At 48.2% G+C, this 23,936-nt stretch overlaps 1 protein-coding gene across 1 annotated transcript in view; it reads right to left on the reverse strand.

Annotated features, from left to right (window-relative positions):
- Positions 1–23,070, reverse strand: part of KIF26A (kinesin family member 26A) — a 95,667-nt gene extending 72,597 nt beyond the window's left edge. The window contains exons 1-2 of the mRNA XM_084207462.1: positions 22,547–23,070; positions 20,028–20,273 (exon numbers count right to left, since the gene is read on the reverse strand). Coding sequence (XP_084063588.1) covers positions 20,028–20,273; positions 22,547–22,681 — 381 coding nt within the window. The 5' untranslated portion in view covers positions 22,682–23,070. The remainder of the gene's footprint in view (positions 1–20,027; positions 20,274–22,546) is intronic.
- Positions 23,071–23,936: the final 866 nt, after the last annotated feature.

Here is a 23,936-nt window from a genome sequence, read left to right on the forward strand (position 1 = left end):
AAAGGACTGGTGCAATCAGAGAGGAGCAGCTCCCTTTGCCCAAGGTCTGTATTCTACAAACATAAATCCATGGGGCTACGCCCACAGGCAGACAAAAACCAACTCTGCCCGTGCTCAAAGCATCTCAAAAGCCTTGTTATGAGGGTTTATGAACTCTGCTAAGGCACGGGATATAAACATATTAAACCCATGGGCAAAGTGAGCTTATGTCTGCCTATAACACATGCACACGTAGACATGCCCACAGATGATTGGCAAAAATACCTCTGCAAACTCTCCCAGGCTCCTCACACACACACACAAAACAAGCCTAGTCTCCTGAGACACAAAAGCAATCAAATACCTGGCAACAACTTTCAAAACCCTTCAAGCCAGATCCTATTAAAACCAGCAGCTAAGAGATGAAAGGCTCTAGCTCTCCTACCAGTCACACTTAACAAGGCTCTTAAACATTTACTGTATCTTACATTACCTCTATAGAAATTCCACAACTGTAGACAATGCCCAACATCATAGGATACATTTATGTTTCCGTTCCATTGAAGGTACAACATAAAAGGATGTTTTTATTTTAATTTGTGTTCTGGGACCTTGGAAAAGAAGCTGCCTCATCACCTGCTGGAAAAGGCCAAGTACAGAGGAAGAAAGGGTTCTTTTAAGAATAGAAATTACAGCCCCAGAGTGAGACCTGGGCCCTAAAGAAATCCATGGCAACGTTCAAACAGAATGCAAAGTCATTATATCTCCCTCTAAAGTGAAACATCTCTGTTCCTAATTTCAAATTAGCAGTGAACTCTTTCACCAGCCTGCCTCTCTATTTCATAAAATGCTCATGAAATGCATGTTTATAGTTGATGGGTGATGACTTAAGTATTGGTGAGAAAACTTCCTTTTTAAAACAAGGTTTAAAAACCTTTCAAACCTTTTTAAAACAAGGTTTTCTGGCATTATGTGGCAAATTTGCAATGAGTCATTAAAAAAAACCCTGCCACCCAAGTTGCCTTAGTATTATCATCACAGATGTAAATACACCTTTAAAACCAGTTGTGTAATCCTTGCTAACATCCTTATAAAATCTTACAGTTTGTCACATAGCCCCCGTTGTGGACTGCACTGGAACAGTTCTAGAGATCATCAGAGTTAAAGGGCAGTGAAGAAAAGTACCTTGTCCCACCTCCTGCACATCACAGCTCTGCTAATTTCCATCATGAGAAGTAGTGAACCTGACAGGCTTCTTTAATGGAAATAGATGATTTAATATTTTAAGAAACACTCACTTTTATTTAAGCCCATGTGTCTTCCAGACCCACAGCATTTCTGAAAAAAATAATATTTTTAAAGTACACGGTATATGAATAAAAAACACAATCAAGCAGGTAGGAAGAGCAATTGAGGATATAAATCCAGAACTGACACACACTACTCTTTGCTCCTGTGACAGTTTACATCAGCAAGGCCAGAAACCCTGCTCCCAATGGTCAACGTGCAAAATCCAAGTGGCTGATTCCAGGACTCTCAGCACCATTCCAGGTACTGACTGTGCACTGTTAATATTTCATGTATGCTTGCAGCTCCAGTCTCAGAGAAAGCCATTATGCAGGATATGCTCAAAGATGTGTGTTTTAGTCCACATGCCTGATGCTGTGATTCACAGGGAAAACCTGCACAGAAGGCACAGGCTGGGATGTTACTGCTCCAAGCTCCATCAGCAAACAGTCACTGAAATAAATTAACATCAGCATCTCGTAGAAGTTCCTCCATGGGAGTGTTAGGCAAGATTTATTCAAGACTACAGTCTCTGGAGCAAGTCAGAATTAAAGGTAAGCCAAAAACTAAATAAATGAAAATGGGACCAGCCAGAATAACAAAGCAGCACGGCCAAGGCAGCAGCCACATGACAGCCAGAGGCATCTCCAGAGTGGTCAAAACAACTGTCCACAGAGCTTGCCAATGAGCCAGATGCTGCTGCTGGAAGAAGGATAGTGTTGATATAAACTCAGAGATGCTTAACACCAAGAGCAATCCATCTTGATGATTCCCACACGGCTGCCAAGCTTTGCTCTTATGCCACAAAGAGATGAAAACAAACTTCATAGAGCACATGTAGATCCTACATGAGAAACTCCCTCCACCCTCCCCTTACTACTCAGAAACAAACCCACAATTTGGGTGTAGCTGTAAATGACCTGATGCTTTTCCTGAGTTAACAACAGAATCAGGAAAGAATATCGTTGGCTAAACAGTGCACTGCACACACCCTGCCAGAGAACCAATGAACTTATCATACTGTATAGGAAATTCCTATCTTCCACATCAATTAGTGACCCAAGAGTGATTGATTTTATAATCCCAAACTCGACTTACAAAGTGACTTCCTCTGGGGCCAATTTTCCATTACCCAGCATGTGGAAAATTGCATATGGTCAGTGCACTATGAAAACCAAGGAAAAATCAGTGCTATTTAAACCCCAATTCTACCACATTCTTGCTTTCCTGAGGGAGATGCACTTTTGACAGTTACTTCCTTTCCCTGCCCCAACATCCTATCTGCTCCACACACCAGCTGGGCACTCAATCAAAACAGAAACAACAACAGGAACTAGCAGCTATTCATTACAATAGGATCAAAACATTTCTAGGCACTAGTGCTTTGCCAAGTTACCAGCCTTGAAGACCTGCCACAATCCTCTCTCCTCCTCCCTCCCATCACAGACACCATTGCTGAAAGTGGCCCCCCTTCAACCTGAAGCTCCACATTTTGAAGATCACAGCTTTTGAGTCAGAAGCCACATCTCAGAACTGCAGGAGGCAGTGGAACTGGGCAGAAGAAAGGTGAGAAAATTACCTGGCCAACAGCACGGACCTCTGTTTGTCCTTTATCCCAATCAAGGTAGCATTAGCTCCAGTCTATAAAACCAGGATTGCTCTGCACACTGACTACCAGGGTAATCACAGAAACAGCACCACAATATGATTACTGGGTGCTAATTATATCTTATAAAGAGTTAAAGACAATCAAGTGCATGCAATAAAGATTTATATGCAGGTTTTCACTGACCTGAAACAGCTTCCTACATTAGTAGGTTAACATTCCTGCAGGAACAAAGCAAACAGTTACATCCACACGATAAAATACGTGAAACCCAAGAGCCAGATGTTGGGTCCTTTCATCCAGGAAGCAATTATTTAATTCCTGGGAAAAGATGATCTCTCTCATTGTTTCATCAATACATAATATATCTCAGAACCAATCCTGGCACTCTGGCCTGGTCTGGCTACAAATCTGAAGGACTGCACAAAAGGGTCTCCTTTTCCTGCACTGCCATTGCTTCTGGGCAGTGAACACACAGCAACTGGAGAGATCCTCAGTCCATATCTCTATCTCCCCATTCATGCACAACAGCACAGACCCCTGTAAGGAGGCTGTAAAGAAAGAAAGATTCTGCTTCCCCTCACACCCCTCCAGCAAGGCCAGTTCTCCATGGTAAGCACAAGAGGGAATGCCAAGGAGCTGCCCACCCTCTCCACCACAGTTGCTGACCTCCAGCTCTGAGACACAAAGGGTCCCTCACCACCATCTAAGGGCTCCCTGCTCCAGGCACCATCAAGAACTGCTGACTTTTGGGGAGTCACTTTAGCCACACCATCCTCATCCCCACTGTCCATCCTCCCAGATAACAACAGTCCCCACCTCTGGAGAGGTGGACAGTCAACAGCCACCATGAGCACCCACCCAGGGATCACAGAGCACTTGATGACACGGGACCCTACGCCACCAGCAATTCAGCACTTTGGCTAACTACACTACAAACAACAACTGGAAAAGCACATCCCTCTGCAAGGTTACTCCAAGGCTGTCACTGGATAAACCAGCCTGAGCATACCACATGTAAGGTACACTCCTGATTGAGGAACAACAGATAGGAGCACTTAATAAACACAGCCATTAACTGGGAAACATCCCTGCAGCGATTAAAAGTTTGCAAAGTATTACAACGTACACCTGGTTATTGCTCTGACATCTGCTTAGCTTTTCTGTGTGTTTGTAAGTGGGAGCAAACAGGAAGATAATTGAGTTTATGGGCATTTCATGACAAAAATGACAACAAGGTACTGCTAATTGTTCATGAAAAATGGCATAAAAACTCAAATGAAGCACATGTAGTGTTTGAAATGCTCAAAAGTTACCACATTTTATAATGAACCATATATGACCAAATGGTGTTTCTCCTACTAAAGAATAAAATTATTCTAAACCAAGGATTTAATCATAAAATGAGACGAAATTCACAGTCTGAACCACTGCAGTTGTGCTGAGCACATTTTAAGACATATGGCAACTTTATAATGCTCATTGAGGATGAAGAGCTAGAATTCTGTTGCAGATTTTGAATTTAAGACATTTCACATAAAATTGCATATCTCAGGAAACAAATTAATTGTCAAGTGTGCATCCTCATAATGTTACAGACAATATTTGGCATATGTAAATATGACTACCTCAAAATATGAATGCTATTTTCAGTACAATTACCCAATTGTTTCAGAAAGGCTCCAAATAAGTTTTTAAAAATTGGGTGAAGGCATCATTCAAAGAAAACAAATATAACAAGAGCTATCTTAACTTTATACAGAATTACTGCAACATTATTCAGCTACAATATGTTATCCAGTGCTCACAAGTAAATGCCCCAATTGCTATTGTAAGCCTGTCATTTAAATAGTTCCTTCCTGTTTAAAATGTGGAGAGCCAAATGCATTTTCCCACCACTAGGTATTGTGTAAGACTCCTTTCTCTTCCAGCAAGCTGGCTGAAGATGGATGAGCTTCCAAACTGATATCATTTTTAATTACGTGTTTTTCTCTCATTACTAATTTCCTAAACACGTCTCTAATCTCGCAGAGAAATCTCTGAGCGCAGTAGGTGTATCCACATACATCATGCTCTTGAAAATTAAAATGAGATAATGATCAGGACTGCCATCACAACATAACCTGAAACAAGCAAGATACATGAGAGGTGATACACACTCACAGGACTCTGATCTCCAGCGTTTCTGGAAAGCAGCAGCAGTTGGATGCAGTCCATCCTTCCTGCAGCCCCTCTCGGAGCCAGAACACAGCCAGTGGGGTCTAGGAGAGGGAGATGCTTCAAGCCACCTCCCACCTTGCATGTTCCACCAGGCATTCCCACCAAGCTTGTGATGCCAAATGCATTTCCACCCCTTCCCTCCCTTCCCCTAAACACTGCACCAAGGAGCACTGTGTGCCTAAGGAGCCAGAGCAGCTGCTCCTCTACAGAAGATGGGCTCAGGTACCCCAGGTCCCTCCTGCCACTGGGGCTCCAACAGCTCCTTCCACCTCTCCTGAAGGGGCTGCCTCCTCCAGGAGCACAGGAGAGCAGAGTGCTGGAGGCAGGCAGGGAGGCTCATGCCCACGCAGGTCCCATGCACCAGAAGGGGTCACACCCCCAGCAGCTGCTGCTGCTGCATCAGAAGCTCTCTAGGCAGGAGCTGGGACTATGCATAGACCAGATTAGGCCAACCAAGTGCCAGCCAGGCATTCCCATGGGATCCCTCTCATTCCTCAGATACCTCTCACCTGAAAGGCGCTGCACAGCTGAGCTGCAGCATTCTTTAACCATTAAACCAGCCGGGCAAAACCGAAGCTTTTCAGGGGGTTGGGGGGGGAAGCAAAGAAAACAAAAACAGAAGGGTAATTGTCACAGGGCTTTCTTCCCAGCTAAACACTTCACACACCAAATTCCTAAGGGAGTGATGCTTTCAGCACATCAGCTGCCTTCTCATCAACTGACACTTCCCAAATAAAGGGGGAAAATCCTAGAACTGTTCAGAGTGGCTGACATTTAAGGAATCAAATAAAGCAAAACCAGATAAATCACAAGCACTTAAATAAGTTTATATCTTCTAAGCAGTCTTAAAATGTGTCACAAGTATGATTCTGCCTACTCACTCAAAGAAAAGGGATCTCTGTGGTTTTGCAGCAAAAAAGATGAAGATAAAGAGGGACTCAAAATAGGCTTGAAGTGCACACACTAGATTAAGGCTCATAAAACCAGTGCATGTCTAAGGAACACCAACACCAGGGCTCTGGTACACATGCATGCAAGCCACCAGTCTGTAATCTCAGGCTGATCAAAATGCATGTGCTAAATGGGGTAAGCTTATCTAAAAATGTAATGCTAGCTGAATTGCCCTGGGCCCCTAGGGAGGCCTGCAGCACAGTGTGAGTGGGCTGGAGCTCAAATGTTTTGCTGTATTCACACATGCTGCTGTGGAAGCTGGATGATGGAAAAACCACACAATTTCACATTTTCTTCTCAAAAATAATAACAGTCCACAAAATTTCATCCTGTTTTTTAAACCTGCCATCCATCCATTCACCAGGATCAAAAACTCTAAATCCAGCCTTAACTTCCTCAAAAACTTGATGAAGAAATTCCTAAAAAAACCCTGGTTCCTCTTGAAAACAAACACTTCTCCTAAACTTCATACAGCATAGGGAAGGAAAAGCTGGGGGATGCTCCCATTTTCTCCTTCCCACAGCATCTTGGGAGGACCATGAAGGGAACACCTACAGACCCAAGCTCCACCAGACCTTTGCTCTGCACCAGCCACCCCTTGGCTGGAAGCAGTGCCCACCTGGGAGTCGGGGCAAGGCTGGATGCACAACACAACACAACCCAACACAACACAACACAACCCAACCCTCGACCCCAGGTGGGAGCCCACTGACCACCAAGGGCAGGGGGAGCCTTTGCTGTGACTCTGCTGGGGTATGACAGCTCCTCCTGAGCATTTGCTGACACCTCCTTTACAACCAGAGGGACAGGTTCTTTGTGAGAAGCCGTTTCACCTTCCCCACTCAATGTCTTAATCCACAGACTGAGGCAGGTCACATTATCTACACTTATCAAAGACAACATTATGCCTCATAAGCTATTTTTCTGCTTCAGTAAGGAACAAGCACGTTTCATTTCTTACTGTGTTCACCCATTACCTCACTGAGCTGCATTATTGTTAGTCTTTCTGGGGCTCTCCTAGAATAGGAACACATAAAACAGGATTTCCTCCAGCTCTGCATACCTACTTACTCCAGAGTCATTAATGACATAGCACTGGATTGAACAAAGACTTAACATCAAATGAGCATTCAAAACAGCTGGGAACAAAAATATATCTGCTTGGAACACTGCATCTGTGTTCTGTCTTTTGAAAAATGCCAATGAGGCGAAAATTCGCTTTCAAGACCACTTTTACAGGGACGTTTTCCTGAGAAGAAAAGGACTTGCAAAACACTTGCAGGTGGGACGTGTATCCCAGTGGGCTCCAAATTAAGTTTATAGCAGTTTTTATACATAAATCTGCAAATCAGATTGTCCTCTTTCTGGAGATCAGATGTAACTTAACTGCTGTCAAAAGGAATTCTGCAGAAAAGACCCAAGAGCTGCACATGAATCTTCCAAAAGCCTACATCCAAATTGTCTTCCATGTGATAACAAGCAATAGCTGAAACACCCAAGGGTAGGTAACTATCCTCAGAACTCAACTCTGAGGTTTTTAAAGTACCTACAATCATTATTTTAAGGAAAATTTTGAGATGTATATATGTGAGAAAAATACAAGTGGTGCTGTTCCAGGATTCATAAGAAATAAGGAAACTGCTTGGGTTCAGTGTTTAGCATCCAGAATAACCTCGGCAGTCTCTTAAGTACCTCTGTATGGGTGGAGTACACAGAAGCAGTGGCAGCCAGCAGGTTGGGAGGCAATGTGGGGATGCATGAGGAGAAAACACCACGGGCTCTGCAATGCTGTCAGCTCCCACCTGCCCCAGGACATTTCCTACCTCTGCCTACAAACACAGGATTCCCCAGCCCCGCAGTAAACAGCCTTTGAAGATAACAAAGCTTATTCTAATCCCTCACTGATGTCACTCCTGCATTGCACTCAGCTGAGCTACAAAACTCCTGGGTTAACTCACTGGACTGACCACTGCAAGAATCACTCCTGGGTTAACTCACTCTGTAAAATCAGGATTACCTTAACTCTCTGTTGTTGCACACTTCAGAAACCCTGTTCAGGTACAGAAAAAAGTATGTTTTGCACTCAGTGAATCTATGTTTTTTCTCGTTGAATAACCAGACATTTTTCAGCTCACTTCCTTAGCAGCAGGTGGGCCATTTCTTACCATTATGCTTAGTGACACAGCTTTCCCAAAGAAAACCCAAGCACAGCCTCTTGGAAGGACAGAATGCCATGGACAATTTTCTAACATTAGCAAACAGGACTGTTGCTCCAGTCACAAGAAGGTAAAATCAGATTGAGCCTGGACCAGTGAGGTATGATTCTTGGAGTGGTCCTGTCCAAGGCCAGGAGTTGGACTTGTGAGTCCCTTCCATCTCAGGATATTCTATGATCCTAGCAAGAGAAATTAAAATAAAAATTTTAAAAATAAAGAAGTAGGGACTTCCAATGAATCACCTCAGAGGACAATGTCTCTGTACTCTCACTTGTGTTCATTTCCCAGGATTAAGTGTTCTGCATTTCAGTTCTTTAACTATCTACTCCACTTCTCACTGCACCCAATCCTCCAAGAGCCAAACCCTCCCACAGGAATAAAACACTCAGTGAAGAACTCGGGGTGAGTCAGGAAAGCCAGCCCTGCATGTAACACATCTTCCATGTCATCAAAAGACTTGGCAATAAGAAGCTTAAACCCCACTAAATTCTTATAGCACAAACAGAGCTATTTTGTTTTTTAGCTGCATGTGCTTATGAGCAGCCATGACCAGAATAATAAAAGAACACACAGCACAAATCTGAGAACAGGAGCTCAAGTTGTGCCTGAATGTTCACACTCCCTGTCAGTCCCAAAAGAAGTTTCTTTTGGAAAGCCTGAATTCTGTCAGCCAGGGTTTTTTGCCTCTTCAGTAAGCTATATCATAGTTACAACAAATAGATCCTGGCACTATTTCCACACACATACACATAAACAGGTAATTATGTTCCCACTGAACAGAAAAATGAAGAGGACGTGCTGGAGAAAGGCAGACGGAGGTAATGGTAGCAATACAGAGAGATGGATTTGGAACACAGACATTGACCAGTTCTGCAGCCTGGCTTCCTCTGCAATTCACCCATGTAAATCAACTGAAACTGCACAGAGCAAACAGGCTGCATTGTCCACCTGTTAACACAGGTTATTGATTCCACTGTCAATAAAAGAGCCACGATGCAAACCGCTATGAAATGAAAATCCAGTGTCGCATGCAACCGGAGACAGAAGTAGGGAGATGTACATTCAGGATGACGTATTGCTGAAAATACTCTTCCCTAGAACCAGCTATGGCTCCCCAAAGGGTTGTTACCAAAGACATGACTACTTCCCACTGCCAAGCTGCCCTCAGGGAGCCAGTAAGACTCAGCCAGGGTGTTGCTCCTCATGATCAACTGAGCAAATGCTGAGCACAAACTCCACCTTCCACACAAAAATCAGAGAGACCCATTCACAGCCTATGTCTCACAACATGTCAGCATGAGAAACTCTCTCAAGCACACAAATATTCTTCTAATCACTTAGCTCTTTGTGGATGTCTCAGATTTTAAACTTGAATAACAAGCAACTTCAGCAGAGGTCAGTCAAGCAGCAGTACGGCTGCACGAGGTGGCAGGTTAAAGCATCTCATGTGTACAAGAGTACAAGTATGAAATTCAGAAAGGGCCCCCAGGGATCCCAATGCAAGACATGAAGATGTAATTAAAAACCATAAATCCATCAAACGAAAAATATGTAAACTTAATGTATTAACTCATATATTTTTCTTCCTTGAACACATTTGTCTTACTCTACACTCATTTGGAACCTACAAATAAAAAATTAAAAGTATCAGAAGAAATATAAAAAGTGAGTATCAATAATAAATGCTTTTTAGTTATTCTTGCAGGTAATTGCTGAAAGAAGCTCTCTCAGCAGTCTGCTGAGATTCTGTGCATATTATGAATTATTTCAACTGTATCTCCTCTTTACAAAATCCACAAAGGACAGTATCTTACAGTGTTTCCATGCCACTTAATCATCCCCACAAAATTACCCTTGTGAGAGCTTGTTGGAGGAATGTCAAATGTATTTGCCTGCCTTTGCAACAAAAATCTTCAGAGAAAGACAAATAGTTCACAGCTTACAGTCACACAAGTCACACTAACACCTGAACATTTTAACTGCAGATTCTGGGTTCAACTCTGAATTTCAAGCTACAGGCAAAATAGTTATAGGCCAAATCCTGCCCCATGTTTGGCCCACAGCACAGTTTTCAAGAAATCTTACAAAAGCTCTGCAGTACCTGTAGATCATACTAAGTCTAAGGAACATCTTCTGGAAAGGGTATTTGGGACAAACCAGCCCTTCCATCTTCTGCTCACTGAGCAGAGAAACAGCACCAAGTATTGCCCAGAAATGACAGTGGCAAAGACACTTGTCCCTCACCTCCATCCTTCAAAGGCCAAATTTTGTAAAGCAAATTTGTCTTTCCTCATTAATGAGTGCTTCCTTGGAACCAGGTTTCCCAGGGCAGCACTACGGGAACACCACGGGTGACCCAAAAGGAGCAGAGTGATTGAAACAAGGATGGCCACGTTTCCTGATCATACAAGGAAATGTTACTCCCAAGTTTCTGACAGTTGTAAAGTCTGTCACATCACACAGAGTCTCTGGAGACAGCTCCTGCTGCCCTGTTTTGGGGTGGGAATTGGACATGTGCCACCAGGCTGGCATAGTGCCATTGATCTCAGCCACTTCAGCAGTCTCACCTCCGCCAAAACACTCAGCAGCACCACCCTGCTGAAGGCCATGTGATGTACCCTGGGCATAGACACCATTCCTGAACTCCTCAGGAGCCACATAAAAGCCATGCAAAAGCACCAGGCAACTCCTAAAAAGACATTTTTACTTGATAAAGCCATATGCAAGCTGTAGGAAACTGATCTGGTCTGAGATCTAGGAGAAAAGCAGCAATGCCAAAAGGAGTAGATACAAGTACAACATACAATACAGTGAGAACAACATAAGGCAAGAAAACCAGAATACAATACAAACTGAGTAGATTTAACATCCCAAATGAGTTTCAACACAAAGCCAAACGCTGCCCACTTATAGAATAATCAGCACTGATCAATTTATACACACAGACAGCAACACAAACCGTATTGTAACACATTATATATTGCAATAAAACAGGAAACACATTTAAACATAACCTTTTGAACGCTGTGAGAACCAGGACTAATGCTTCTCTTTCACCTTTCATGCTGAAAGCCAACTCAATGCCCAGCCTAGCCAGAAATATCACATTTCAGTTTTTACAGAAGGCCTCCCAGCCCATTCACCCAGCAGTGTCAAATCCCTCAGCAACGTCAGGGGAAGATTTGCTAAGAGCAAAATGAAAATTTATCATCTTCCCACAGCTGTCCAGTGTTCCAGTCAGTCCTGCCCAGGTATTGATGTTTGGTAATAGCAGCCCAGCCCCAACCAAAACTCTGAGCAGCTTGCAAACTCCAGGAACGCTGATCAAGGACAAATTTTAAGACTTGACGCAAAGAAGGAGCTTGTACTCACCTAAGCCTCTTTTTGTGAGCAAGAGCTGAGATTTCTCTGATTCATTGTACATTAGGGCAATGTACACAGCAGTCAGACTCTTGGTGATAAAACAAGCACGCAATGACGGCATTATGCTGCCCAAAATAGGTGGATATATTTATACTAAACATTTTTTGTCCAACATGAGAATGAACATCTGCCAGCTATGTCTTAAAGGCTCAAGCAGCTTCAAAGCAAACTCAGTCCAAAGAACTATATGCCAAAGATTTACATTCCCTTTAGCCTATCCTAGAGAAGAATACATTACTCCTGCTAAGTGACATATTCCCACCATATTCCAAATGAGAGCAATAATAATTTGAAGCTTTGCTCTCAAGGTCCTCTATAAAATTTAGCTTTTTTTCCATTTAAAAGTAAAACATTTTTAAGGAAAAACTAATAATTAATACACCTTGGCATAAACTTCAACAGCAGTAGGAGAGACTGATGCCAGTTTACAAGGCCACATCACATTTCCACAAGGCAGATTTCCAGTTCCATCACAGGGAGGTATTGTGCAGCATGTAGATAAAACCTTTTTAGTTACTATCAGCACAGCTCTAACCCCTGCTCCCTGAGCTGATCTGACACCTGCTGCTTACTGAAGCTCCACTTCAGCTGAACACACACCAGAGATCTTCAGTCTCCTCCACAGCCTCACCATTCCTCTCCTGGTGAACTAGCAGATTTTCAGGACCACCTGTTACTACCGTACAATTAACCTGAAATACCCAGATTTTTTAGCTCTCTGCTGTTGCAGTGACCCCAGTTCCAGAAACCCCTCAAAGTGACCCCTGGCACCTGACCTCAAAGTTCAGTTGGAAGTCACAGAGTCCACTATTTTCTGTGTCCCTGTGCTATATATTATTATATACACATTACAGGAGCAGTCAGCTCTACTAACAGCAGTTGATGATACTTAATGCCATGATACTTAATGCCATACAAGCAGGAGAGAGTCTCCACCACAGAAAAATTTTTACTGCAAATGAACAAAAGATGGAAGCATTTTCTCTTTGCTGAGCAAAGGAGAAATAAAGCCCCTTAAACTGCTTGCCCAAATTCACAAACTCAGTGACAGATCCAGGGATTAATTCAGATTTTGCATCCCTGCAGGGGGACAATTCCTGTTAACAGAGGCAGCAGGAGGTATGATTCTCCTTGAAGAAAGGCCCAAGTTTTCTCCTGTAAGTCACTATACAAAATTAGTAGACACTTGTAAAAGAAGCCAGGCAGGTCCCAATCACAAGCACAGCCAGCAACAGACAAGATTCCCACCTTCCCAATGATGCCTTCCACTTGGGGGATGTACTGGACACAGAAATACAAAATAACTATTGCAGTGCTGCAGGTTTGCAGTCAGAGGACAAGGAGACAAATCCTGACAAGTCAAATTCCACTGATTTCCAGTAATAATAAAGAGCAGGTACAGTACTTCCAACTGGACTCAGTGTGACAATATCCAAATAGATCTAGTTCCTGAAGGTAATCCAATGTTGAGAAAGGAAACAGCATGGGCATGGAAAAATATTCCGCAAGACATGCAGACACTTTCAGAGAGGTTCTCCCTGTCTAAGCAGGGTGAAGCAAAATCTCTGCTCACTTTTCATGACAAAATTTTCATCTGCCAGCTGAAAACCCAGGGACTAACTGGCTCTTGCCTACATCAGCATCTTCACTGTGGCAAAGACAACTCAGGCCCAAAGAGTGCAGCTATTCAGGGGTACCCGAGCAGCAGGAGACATACGCAGCAACTGTGAACATTGTGGGTAATCCTGGTCATGGAGGGGAAAAAAAAAAAAAGAAAGAAAATCCTGGTGGTTTCAGTCATCCCCACTCCTATACCCTGCAGTGCCAGGTCCACAGCAGCAGCCACCATCAGCTGCTGTGAGCCAGGGACAAGGAGGAGGATGACTACTGCCTCCAACAACCTCATTGTTAACAAGCCAGAGGTTGGGATCACCGTAGGTGGAAACTCTTGGCAAAAACAATAAAGCAGCTACTACATATTTCAACAGGTTCAAAGTAACCTCAGATGTTAGCAGCAGATGCTCTTTTCCACCCCCTGGGATTTTGAAATGGTTTATGTGTTTCCTCCCTTTCCCCTAATAGGGCAGGGTGCTGAAGGAATTAGCCAGAGAGAGAGCCAGAGAAACACTAATTACCCTCAGCTACCCGGGAGACCACAGCACCTTCAGCTAATTGTGCAATCCCCACTCCCCCACTTCAGATCCCCCAGAGAGAAGGTCTCTTGCCTCCAGCATCCAAACTGCAAGATAATCCCTCTCACCTGTATTTTAAAAGGGCATGCTTGAAAATCCTCAGTGTCTAGAGCAAACTGATTACAATTAGTTTCCTCAGCCCGTCCTGTCACACCGGGAACCACTGCACCGAGCCAGAGAAGGGAACTGCTGGTGTCAACACATTTGACACAGGGCTGTCACTAACCCTGTTATTAGACTGCACACGTACCTGAAATCCACATCTGAGCTCATTGCCTGGAGCACTCCACGGCCAAGTCTCTGCAAGAGTCTCTCTCACAAAATTAAATATTAAATGTGCATCTTAAAAAAAATGCCCCATAGTTTCATATTTATTAACTAAGACATTACTCTTCCACTTACACATTTTTGAAATGTTAAATATAGAACATTTTAAGGTGCATTTAGTGCTTTTGAAGAGCCATGAAAACTGGATTCCCCTAGAGAGCAATCTTTAAAAGACAGTTCTCCCACTCAATTCCCCTTATCCATATCAACCCCGCTGCAGAAAGACCTCCCATGAAAATAAAAGAGCCCCTAAGTAACAGAGGACCCCAAACTTAGCCAAGACTCAGCTGTGTCACCAGTGTGACTCCCAAATTCCAGGCAGAAAGGGCTACCCCAGTAGTAAGGGCTGACACACTAACAGAAAACAATGGGCACAGGCAGAAAAACTCAGCAGGGACTGCTCCTAAAAGCTTAGACCAATTCCATCTGCACCTCAAGTGCTGCAAGAAGCCCCCAAATCCTCTGAATCCTTGTTCTTTCAGGGAAGCACTGCCCTGCAGGCAAACACTGAGGACACAGAGCCCTCTCCCAAGGTCCGCCACATGCAGCACAGGCTCCTGGAGCACCCAACAGTGCACAGTGAGGAGGAGACAGGCACTGGCAGCCAGGGATCACATGAGCTCTCCTTGCCTCAATTCCTGCTGATAGCAGGCCATCAGAGTGGCCATGGGGGAATTACAAAGCATCCCTGATTTTCATACATCAAGACTATAGCCCTCAATCCCATGCCTGTCCTCTCAGCCTGGTTTTCCAAAGCACTAAGAACTACTGCACAGTCCTTCTTTCCATCCTTCTTACTTACAGCCTTTCTTAACGTCTTTTGAACCTGTCAAATGCTCCAAAATTGAGGCAGAAAGCTCAGAACAAGCTCCTACAACTTCCACAAACTATGAGAGAAATTGGGCAGTATCCATGTGTTATTAGTTGCTTGGCAGAAGCCGGATGTCCAAGCATCAGCTTACTGTCAACCAACCAGTGTGTGCAGCTACAGAGAACATGCTGCCCCTTATGGAGTCATCTGGGACAAGGAGGGAACAGCTGGGATTAGTGCAGAAGGAGGGGGAGAACAAATGCAGCGAACATCCATCCTACCAGACCCTCCTTCCCTCGTTCTGATGCTGGTGGGAACAGGGGGGAGTTATTCAGCACACAGAGAAACCCATAGGAAAGAGCCTGCCCATCCCAAAACTCTGCTCTTCATCTCCCCTTCAGGTGATGCAACCAGCAGCACACACAGGTGTGCCACCAAGAGACCATCACTTTGGGAGGAGGAGGAGTGATGGGAGCTCAGTCCAGCACGGCCTGGCATGTGCACAGGTAAGACACATCCATGCAAACAGCACATCTAAAGCCACTGTCATCTTCCCTTTCCTCTGAGAGCACCAGCTCTTGGAAAAGCTCTTCCTCCAGAGCTTCTTGGAAAAGCTCTCCTCCTCAGCCTTCTGGCTGGTGTAGGACTGAGCCCTGACACGGATACAGCAGGCTCAGACTCGCTTAGCTCCCTCCAATGATTCATGGTTCATCAGCAACGAAGGCATGACCTGTCCTGGTCACTGAGGCTCCCTGCAGACCAGAGCTGGCAGATCCTTTGTACCCAACTGCATTTTCCTGGGCAGCTGGGAATACAGGACTTCTGAGGTATTGAGGAACAAAAAGTTGCCAACCCCACCAGCAACAGAGCCACACTCTCTCTGCTTTGTCCTTCAGCCCTTGGAAGCCATTCAGTGGTGTGCCTCATGTAACACACAGTGCAGATAATGCAAGGAGGTAAAAATTCAGAACAAAACAGAACAGGGAAGAAAAGAATCTCCTAAAAACTAAGACAGCAAGAACTTCCAGGACTCAAGCTGCAACACAAAATTAATGTTTCTGCCCTGTTTAATGTTGCCTCTAGCACCTGCCTGCACTGGCAGTAGGTGCAGCATAAACTGCTCAGACTGGGGGTGTCTGGGGTGAGGGTGGAGGGGACAAGTGAAATGTGGTGTCTGAATCCCTGGGCTGGAAGAAACATGATCATCAAAGCTAACCCCTTTCCAAGTGAACTTCTGCTAGTCTTGGCCTCCTTTCAGTACCAATAAAAAATTCTTCCAATACAGTATACCTGGGCACAAGCATTACTTTTCTACAACCAAAATATTTACACCAGTATAAATCCCTTCTGTGAGTGTAGTTGCATCCGTGTGTGTATTCCTAACACCAGGAGAGCTTTTTTCCTCTGCTCATAAGGGATTAGCTAAAACCATTTTACAGTAGCTGTATATCCTTAAGGCTATTGCCTGTGCCAGAGGCTCACAGAGTTTACCTCCAGAAATGCAGCTACAGGAGCACATCTCTCATACTGAACAGTCCCTGCCTCTCCACTTCCTTGTGGAGACACAGACCTCACTCTGACATACACCTCTGCAGAAATGACAGCATGTTTGGGTTTTACCTAACAGGGGCAATCACACAAATTGATTAATTAGCATTTGTGAAACACAATTAAGAATTTAGGTGCTAAGAAATATTATTACTAATTTAATTTACATCCCATTCAGCCCTCAGTGTCTCCCTGAAACTGCCAACAATGATGCCAATTAGTGGTAATTGTGGTTTGTGACAAGGCTATTTGCCAAATGGGAGTGAAACACAGACCACCAACTCATTTCCCATGGATTGTCCCACAGCTGCCAACAGCAACAACTTCCAGGCACAGCAACCTGCTCTCCACTCCAGCCAGGACTCTGGCTGTATCCCATTACCAACTCCCCAAGGACACAGCCTGTAAAACTTTCAATTAGGGATAAACCAAGACACCTTGTTTTTCCCTCCTACATTAGTTCAGTACATGACCCAGTAACTGATGCCAACACTGCAATACCAAAATGTTAATCTGGGATAATTTCAGATTAAACTTTACTTGGCCCCATCCACACTTGATGAAAATCACATTTTGACTCACACACAGGCCTCACTGTGGTAGAAAACTGTAAAGGCAGCAGCAGTAAACTGAAGGGAATTGAGAGTGTAGGATGCAGTAAATCTTCTGCTTGGGAGACTGTTTAAAGAGTTTTAACATAAGCAAAGAGGTGTATCTTTTTATCAGCTGTCCACAGAGATTTGGAGGACTTCGAAGAGACACAAACAACTAACAGTATTCTGTAATCAATGCACATCATCTGAGCACTGAAACTTTAAATTATTTATATATTTTAAATACATCTAATTGAAAGGATAGCAACACAAACTGTATGAATCATAGCCCTCTCGAGTAATTAGATTTGTTATCCCTGCAGACTGCAAACAGTACGTTGGTTTTCTATTCTAATGGGAATTCAATCCCTTGTCAGCTGCCCCACGCATGAGAATACACCTCCACTCTTTCATCAGGAAAGATATCAACAGCAGGAAACTAGCCCTTCTTTCATCTCTGAGGCACCCACCCACCTTTCCAAAGGGTTTTCAACCAGGTGTGGAAGCCTTTCTGAATCTGTGCTGAAAGATCTCTTAATTATTATGGCAAAGGAGGTAAATCCTTTGAGAGCAGCATGCTCCAAGCAGTAGCCTTCTGCTGTTTACTCATCCAGTGGCTGCTTAGTTTGACAGTGCGTTAGAAGAGCTTGTAGGAAACTTTGGACTTGCGTTGTATGGGCATGAAACTCTTACAGAGAAGAGCTGCTTTTTCAGATGTCTTGTTATATAATTAAACAAGGAAGGAGGGGGGAAGAATCGAGCAAGCTGCCTTTTTGGCACAAACATTACACAGTGCTCACCCTGCCAGCATATTGCATCAGATTCCCACTGCAAGGCCAATTCACAGCAGCTGAGTAGCCGAACCCCTGCCTATTATCTCCCCCTGAGCTACTTCACACTCACAAGGCAGTAAGGACAACTGTTTATTGCATCTTCCTTCCTGAGGAGCTGCTCACCGCCAGGATTAGAGGGAATCTGAGCTTGCAATTAGGCTTCAGGTCTCACAACTGTCAGAAAGTGCAGTTTTCAAGACATTTCAACCATCAAGCCTTACTGCATACTGCACAGTGAGTAAACTCCAGGTATCTGTTGCTCTGTGCTCAGGTCTGCTGAGGGTCTGACACTGTGATGACTCCTATTTTATTACGTTCCTGGGCATGCTTTGAAACCCTGCAGAAAAGGGGGATTCATTTACCCATCATCGAGTGCTTATCAAGGAAGTCCCCCGAGACCTGCAGGAAGGAGACCACACAAACAGGCCTTTGCTCACAGGTCTCCTCACCTGAACACCTGGCTGAGGCCCCTCTCTCTCCTACACTGGGAATTTTTTTTGCCATGGCAGAGATCTGCTCACAGATAGGACCCAATTCTTTATGGCAGAGGCCCACCCCAAGACAGGAACAGGGGTTTCTGCCTATCTCAGGCACTTCACAAGGGGAATTAAACTTCTTTCCACCATCTGCAGCAATCCAGAAAACAAAAGGTCCAACAGTTCTGAATCCAGTGAGATAAGATATGTGACCTTTTACACCACAGAAATAAGAGCCTACTCCTATAGCCCAGCAAGCCAAAAGAGAGACTTCTGTCAATTTCAAAAGGCTTTGGATCTAGCCTGAAAATGCAAACCTCACTGTGCATTCGGACACTGCTCCACAATGCACTTCCAAACAAAACTATATTTAGATTCAATGGGAATTCTGTAGATCATACAGGAACTCTTTGAATGAAAACGAAGGTCAGTAGGGTTTGGCTTCCTCTTCAGACCCTCCCCCCCATTCTTGCAAACATCCAGATAAGCATTGTTTAGAAAACAATACATTACTTCCAAATGTTATCAAAACCCCAACACAGGTTTTGTGTGTCCTGAAACACAATCTCAGGGCCTTCTGTTGCATTTTGCCCTGTCAGCTAATTCTCAGGATCTCCTCAGATATCTAGGCAAGACTCTGTATCAAGACTGTCTCTTTTCACCTTTCAAAATCCTTGGTCTGCCTGCTCTGAAAAAGGAAAAGCAACAAGGAAAATAAAGGCCTTTGACAGAAAAAACAAATGCGGAAAGGAAAAACTGTGCAGACAATTACAATACATGCTAATAAAGCTGCACCTGTGTAAGAAGGAAACTCTTGGCATCCTCATGCACTTTCTCCATTCCCTATTAAGTGCCACCGTGCAATCACAAACTGGAGGGAAATGACACAGCCAGTGCTTGCCCGAGGGACATTAAGGATAGGAGTAAGCCCATCAGCCAGGCAGACACGTTCAAGCACCCAGAGGGCAAAAGCACAGCCCACTCAAAAATCATCCATCCCACTCAAAGTTTCTTCCAGCGCCACAGACACAACTGTTTGATTCTCAGCTGCACTTTGTGGGCTTCTCGGAAGGAGGAGCTGAACGCCTGCCACCGGCAGCTTCTCTTAGTAAGGATGAAGCCAAATCCAGCCGCAACACCGAGCCGGCATCCCCGGGGCGGTGTCAGCAGGGCTGGGCGGCTCCGGGTCCCGCGGACCGACACGGGGAGCTGCCCCGGCACTCTGGGTGCGTCTCGGACGGCACCTGCACAGCCACCCCTCGGCTCTTTCGCTCCTGTTCCCAAACTCCCTTTTCCATTTTTAACTGTTCCTGGCAGCCGGCGGCTGTAGCAGCGGGTGACCGTCCGGCCGCACAGTTTCGCTTTTTGATAAAAGTCCGGTACGGAAAATCCTTGAACTTTTGAAGAACCCTCCCGGGTTGCAAATCTCCGGCTTTGCCGTCACGCTCCCCTCCCAAATCCTTCGGGGATGTACCTGTGACCCCGTGCGGGCCGGGGCCAGGCTCCAGCCCCCCACCCACCCCCCGCGCCCTCCCAGCGGCGCTGGGCGCTGCACCGGCACTTACCGGCGGGGCGTTGGGCGGGCAGCCGCCGGCAGCCAGCCGGGCCGCCTGCCTCCTCAGCTCGGCCAGCTGCGCCTGGCAGCTCCGGCACCAGCCCCCGGCCGCCGCCCGCTCCAGCGGCCGCGGCTCGGCCCCCGCGGCGGCTCCCGCTCCCTCGGGCGGCGGGCGGCTGGCGCAGCGCTCCTCCTCGGCGGCGGCCGGCGGCCTCTTCCGCGGGGAGAGCTCCCGCACCCCGCTCCCCTCCGCCACCTGCGGAGACAGCACAGCTCAGCAACGCGGGACGCGGAGGCAACGCTGCTCCCACCCTCCTCGCGAGGGAAAAAAAAAAAAAAAAAGTGAAGAAAAAAAAATAAAAAAACTAAGGAAAAGCTCAACCGCGGGGAGGAGATGAGTGTTGGTAGGAACTTACCCCCGGCGCCCGGGGATCAGGTCCCAGAGCCTTCCTGCCGGCGGCCGCGATCATGATAGCGGGGGATGCTCCCCTGCCCCGCTCCGTTAGTGCGGGCGGCGCGGTGCCCGGCGGCGCGGCCGGCCCGGGGCGCCCATCGCGGGGCGGGGGTCAGCGGTGCCAACAGTGATCGCGCCGGGTCCCCGCCGCCCGGGCTGCCGCTCTAGGTGATGTTGCCTCCCATATTGAGACGGGAACGAAGTTTGGGATGGGAGAGGGAGGAGTGAGCTCCCCACGGCGACACGGGGAAGGACCCAGAGCACAGGAGCACGCCGGCAAAAAAAGCTGGAAAAGTGCTCCGAGGGCAGGGGAGGAGGGACTGGGCTGGGCTGGGCTGGGCGGGGGCGGGTAAGGTGGGGTAAGCGGGGCGGGGGAGCTTCGGCCGGGGCGGGCTGGGGTTCGGGTTTAGGTTTGGGATAGCGGCAGGGGGAGAAAAATGCCATTTGATAGTGACCCTACGGGACAATGTCAAAATCAGTGTGACTTAAGTCGTTGCTTCCTTCACACTCTTAACACCCAAGTTCCTCCGGAGTCGGAAAAAAGGGGCCGGGCGCGGGGTGCGGTCCCGCCGCAGGGCGCGGAGTCAGAAAAGCGGCGCTGGGGCTGCGGAGCAGCTGCCAGCGGGGGTCAAGGGTCCGTCCGGGGCCCGCTCCCCTCGCTCCGCCCCGCGGCTGCCGCTCTCCTGCGCGGGCCGGGGTACCGTGCCCCCGCTCCGCGGGCAGATGCGCGGGGCACGGGCCCCACGGGGGCTGACTCTCCCGCCGCTCGGCGGGCGCGACGGGATGCTCCTACACGCAAAAATTGACCTGACAGATGGAGAAATTAACGTTCGCAGCTAATTGTCTACTTGGCTGCCGCTCCGGCTGGTATATTTAGCACTTTTCTCCTTTTTTTAGTTTTTCCCCCCGGAGAGCGGAGTGCGCGCCGCTGTCTGTCACGGGGCCGGGCCGTGCCCGGGCTCGCCGCGGCCGCCGTCCCTGTGACCAGAGCGCCCCCTGCCGGCGCCGCCGCGCCCGCGGTCCCGCCGGGACGGAGCGGCCCGAGCCGGAGCCCGAGCCCCGCGGGGCCGCGCCGGTGACGGCCGCCGCTTGCCCGGAGATGCCAACGCGGCTCCTGGGCCCCTTCCCCGCCCCCGCGCGAGTGGGTGCTGGTGGCGCGTGGGGTAGGGTCTGTGGTGAAGTGGGCATCGCGGAGCACGAAGAGTGGGGAAACATATACATGGGGTTAAAAAATAATCCCGCCCCAGAAGGCAGTTTTTCGCCGCCCTTAAACTCTTCTGGCTCTCCCGGCCCGCGTGTGAAGCGCCCCACCGGCCCCACCCCTAAGGGTGCATGCCCTGGGGCCGTGGGCGACGGGCACTGCCCCGCACCGCGGGCAGAGAGAGCCCCCCCTGCACTGTGATCGCTACCCCCGCCTGCCCGGACCGCCCGCCGGCAGTTCTGGAAAAGTTGGGGTGCGGGAGTAAAGCGGAGACAGGGGGGACACGGGCTGGTACCCGAGGACTGCCGTGTGCCCCTCTTGGGGTTGGCGGGCAACCGAGACTGGCACAGACACGCACCAGGGCGCCGCGCCCCAGCTCCCTTCTCCCGCCTGCTCGGGGTAACGCTGCTCTCCGGGAAGTTGCTCCGAAATTTCCTGTGCCCAAACAACGTCTGCAAAACCCTCCCGCGGCTCCAAGGCTCGGGTTGGACGGGGCGGGGGGTAAAGGGGTGGGCTCCCCGGCCGACGCTGGGCTGAGCCGCGCTGCGGGGCTGAGCAATTTCCTTTTCGTAGTAAGTACAAAACCCTCCTAGAAATAGCGGGACGCGGTGCCACCACTCGCCATCTGAAACCGGGGTCACATAAGGTGCCGCGGTCCCCACGGGGAAGCCCCAGGAGGGGTCCGGCAGCGCGGTTCCCCCGCGCCCCTCCGCGCCGCTCCGCGGAGCCGCCAGGACTGTTCGTGGTGCTGAAACCTGTCCGACACCGCCGCCCGCAACTTCGCACCGCCAAGTCTGACACCCCCTTCCCGTGAGCCGGCCCTCGATCCCCTCCCGGGCCCCAGCTGCCCCGGACCGCGGCAAGATGCCCTTACCCTGGCTTTCCTCCGCAGGAGGTGGCTGGTGAAGCCGAAGATGATCTCCGAGTCCAAGCACAAGGCTCCTATCTCCAAGAGGCTGGGATTTTTCCTCGTGGCGTTGGAGGCATCGGGCGATTTTTGAAAAGCCATAGTTTGGGGTTTGAAATATTCCTGCTCCCTGAGCGGAGGCGATATATTTGTATACACACACGCACACAGAGGGAAAGAAGAAAAAAAAAAAAAAAAAAAGGATAAAATAGCAAACACCTCCCACCCCTTAAAAAAAAAAAGGAGAAAAAAAAAAAGAAAAAAAAAGCCAGGCGCGTTTGAGTTACTCCGTCATCTGCCAGGATGCGCCGCCGGGGTGAGGTAGCCGCTAGCCAGCAGCCGGGCAGACCCGCCACTCTCCCTGCCGCTCTGCTGCTCTCCGCCGCTCTCCCTTCTCCCGTTTTATCCCCCTCTCAGCGCACCTTGCCTGACGAGCGAGCGCGGGCGCGGAGCCCTCAGCGCCCCGCAGGCGCCGGGGCCGCGGCCGGGGCCGCCGCTGCGCTGGGTGCGCGGGGCCGGCAGCGCCCTGCTCCCCCGCCGCCGGCCATCAGCTCGCCGAGCGAGGGGGCTCCCACCGCCCGCTGGCCAGGAACCCGCACTACGAGCCTCCTGCCTCCCCCCATCCACTGCTGGGTGGGTTTAGTGGCTGGGTTGGTGGGTTGTTTTTTCCCTCCTCCTTCTCCTCCTCCTCCGGGGTGAGCGCAAGGAGGGAAAAGCTGCCAGTGAAAGTCAGTTTAAGAGGGAAGAAAGACACGCACAAAAATAAAGGAAAAAAACATAGGGGAAGGTGAAAAAAAAAAGGAAAGCCTGAGGGAGCAGAGTAAAGCACTTTGCGGAAGGGACGCGGTCTTTCACTCCTCCAAAAAGCTTCCCCCTCTTTTCTCCCCACTGCTTAATTGTATTTGCAGTGGGTGCGGACGGCAGGAGGGAGCGAGCTCCTCCTTATCGAGGGGCCGGGACACAGGTGCCCGATGGCTGCTCCCGGATCGGGCAGCCCTCCCTGCCGGCCGCCTCTCCAGCCTCCGCCGCGTGTCCCAGCCTGGGGGCCGGGCGGGGCTCGGGGGTCCCCGCCGAGGCGCGGCCCATCCCGTCGGGCGGGATGGATGGAAGCGGGGAGGGGGCTCCGGGCAAAGCGCTAATCCCTTCTCGCGTACTTTCCCGCTAAACAAATAATCTCCCCTGACAAAAGCATTATCCCGCTTCATATGGCCTGCAGTGAAAGGGAAGTGAATAATCTATTTATCCCGGCTCCGCGCCGCCCGCCCCGCCCGGACACCGGCTGCTGCTGCGCTCCTGCCCCGCAACCCGGCCCCGGCCCAGGTCGGGAGGGAGCTATGGGACGGTGGCGGCTGCTGGG

Source organism: Fringilla coelebs (assembly GCF_963513975.1).
Source record: "Fringilla coelebs genome assembly, chromosome: 6".
In the NCBI taxonomy this organism is placed as follows: Eukaryota; Metazoa; Chordata; class Aves; order Passeriformes; family Fringillidae; genus Fringilla; species Fringilla coelebs.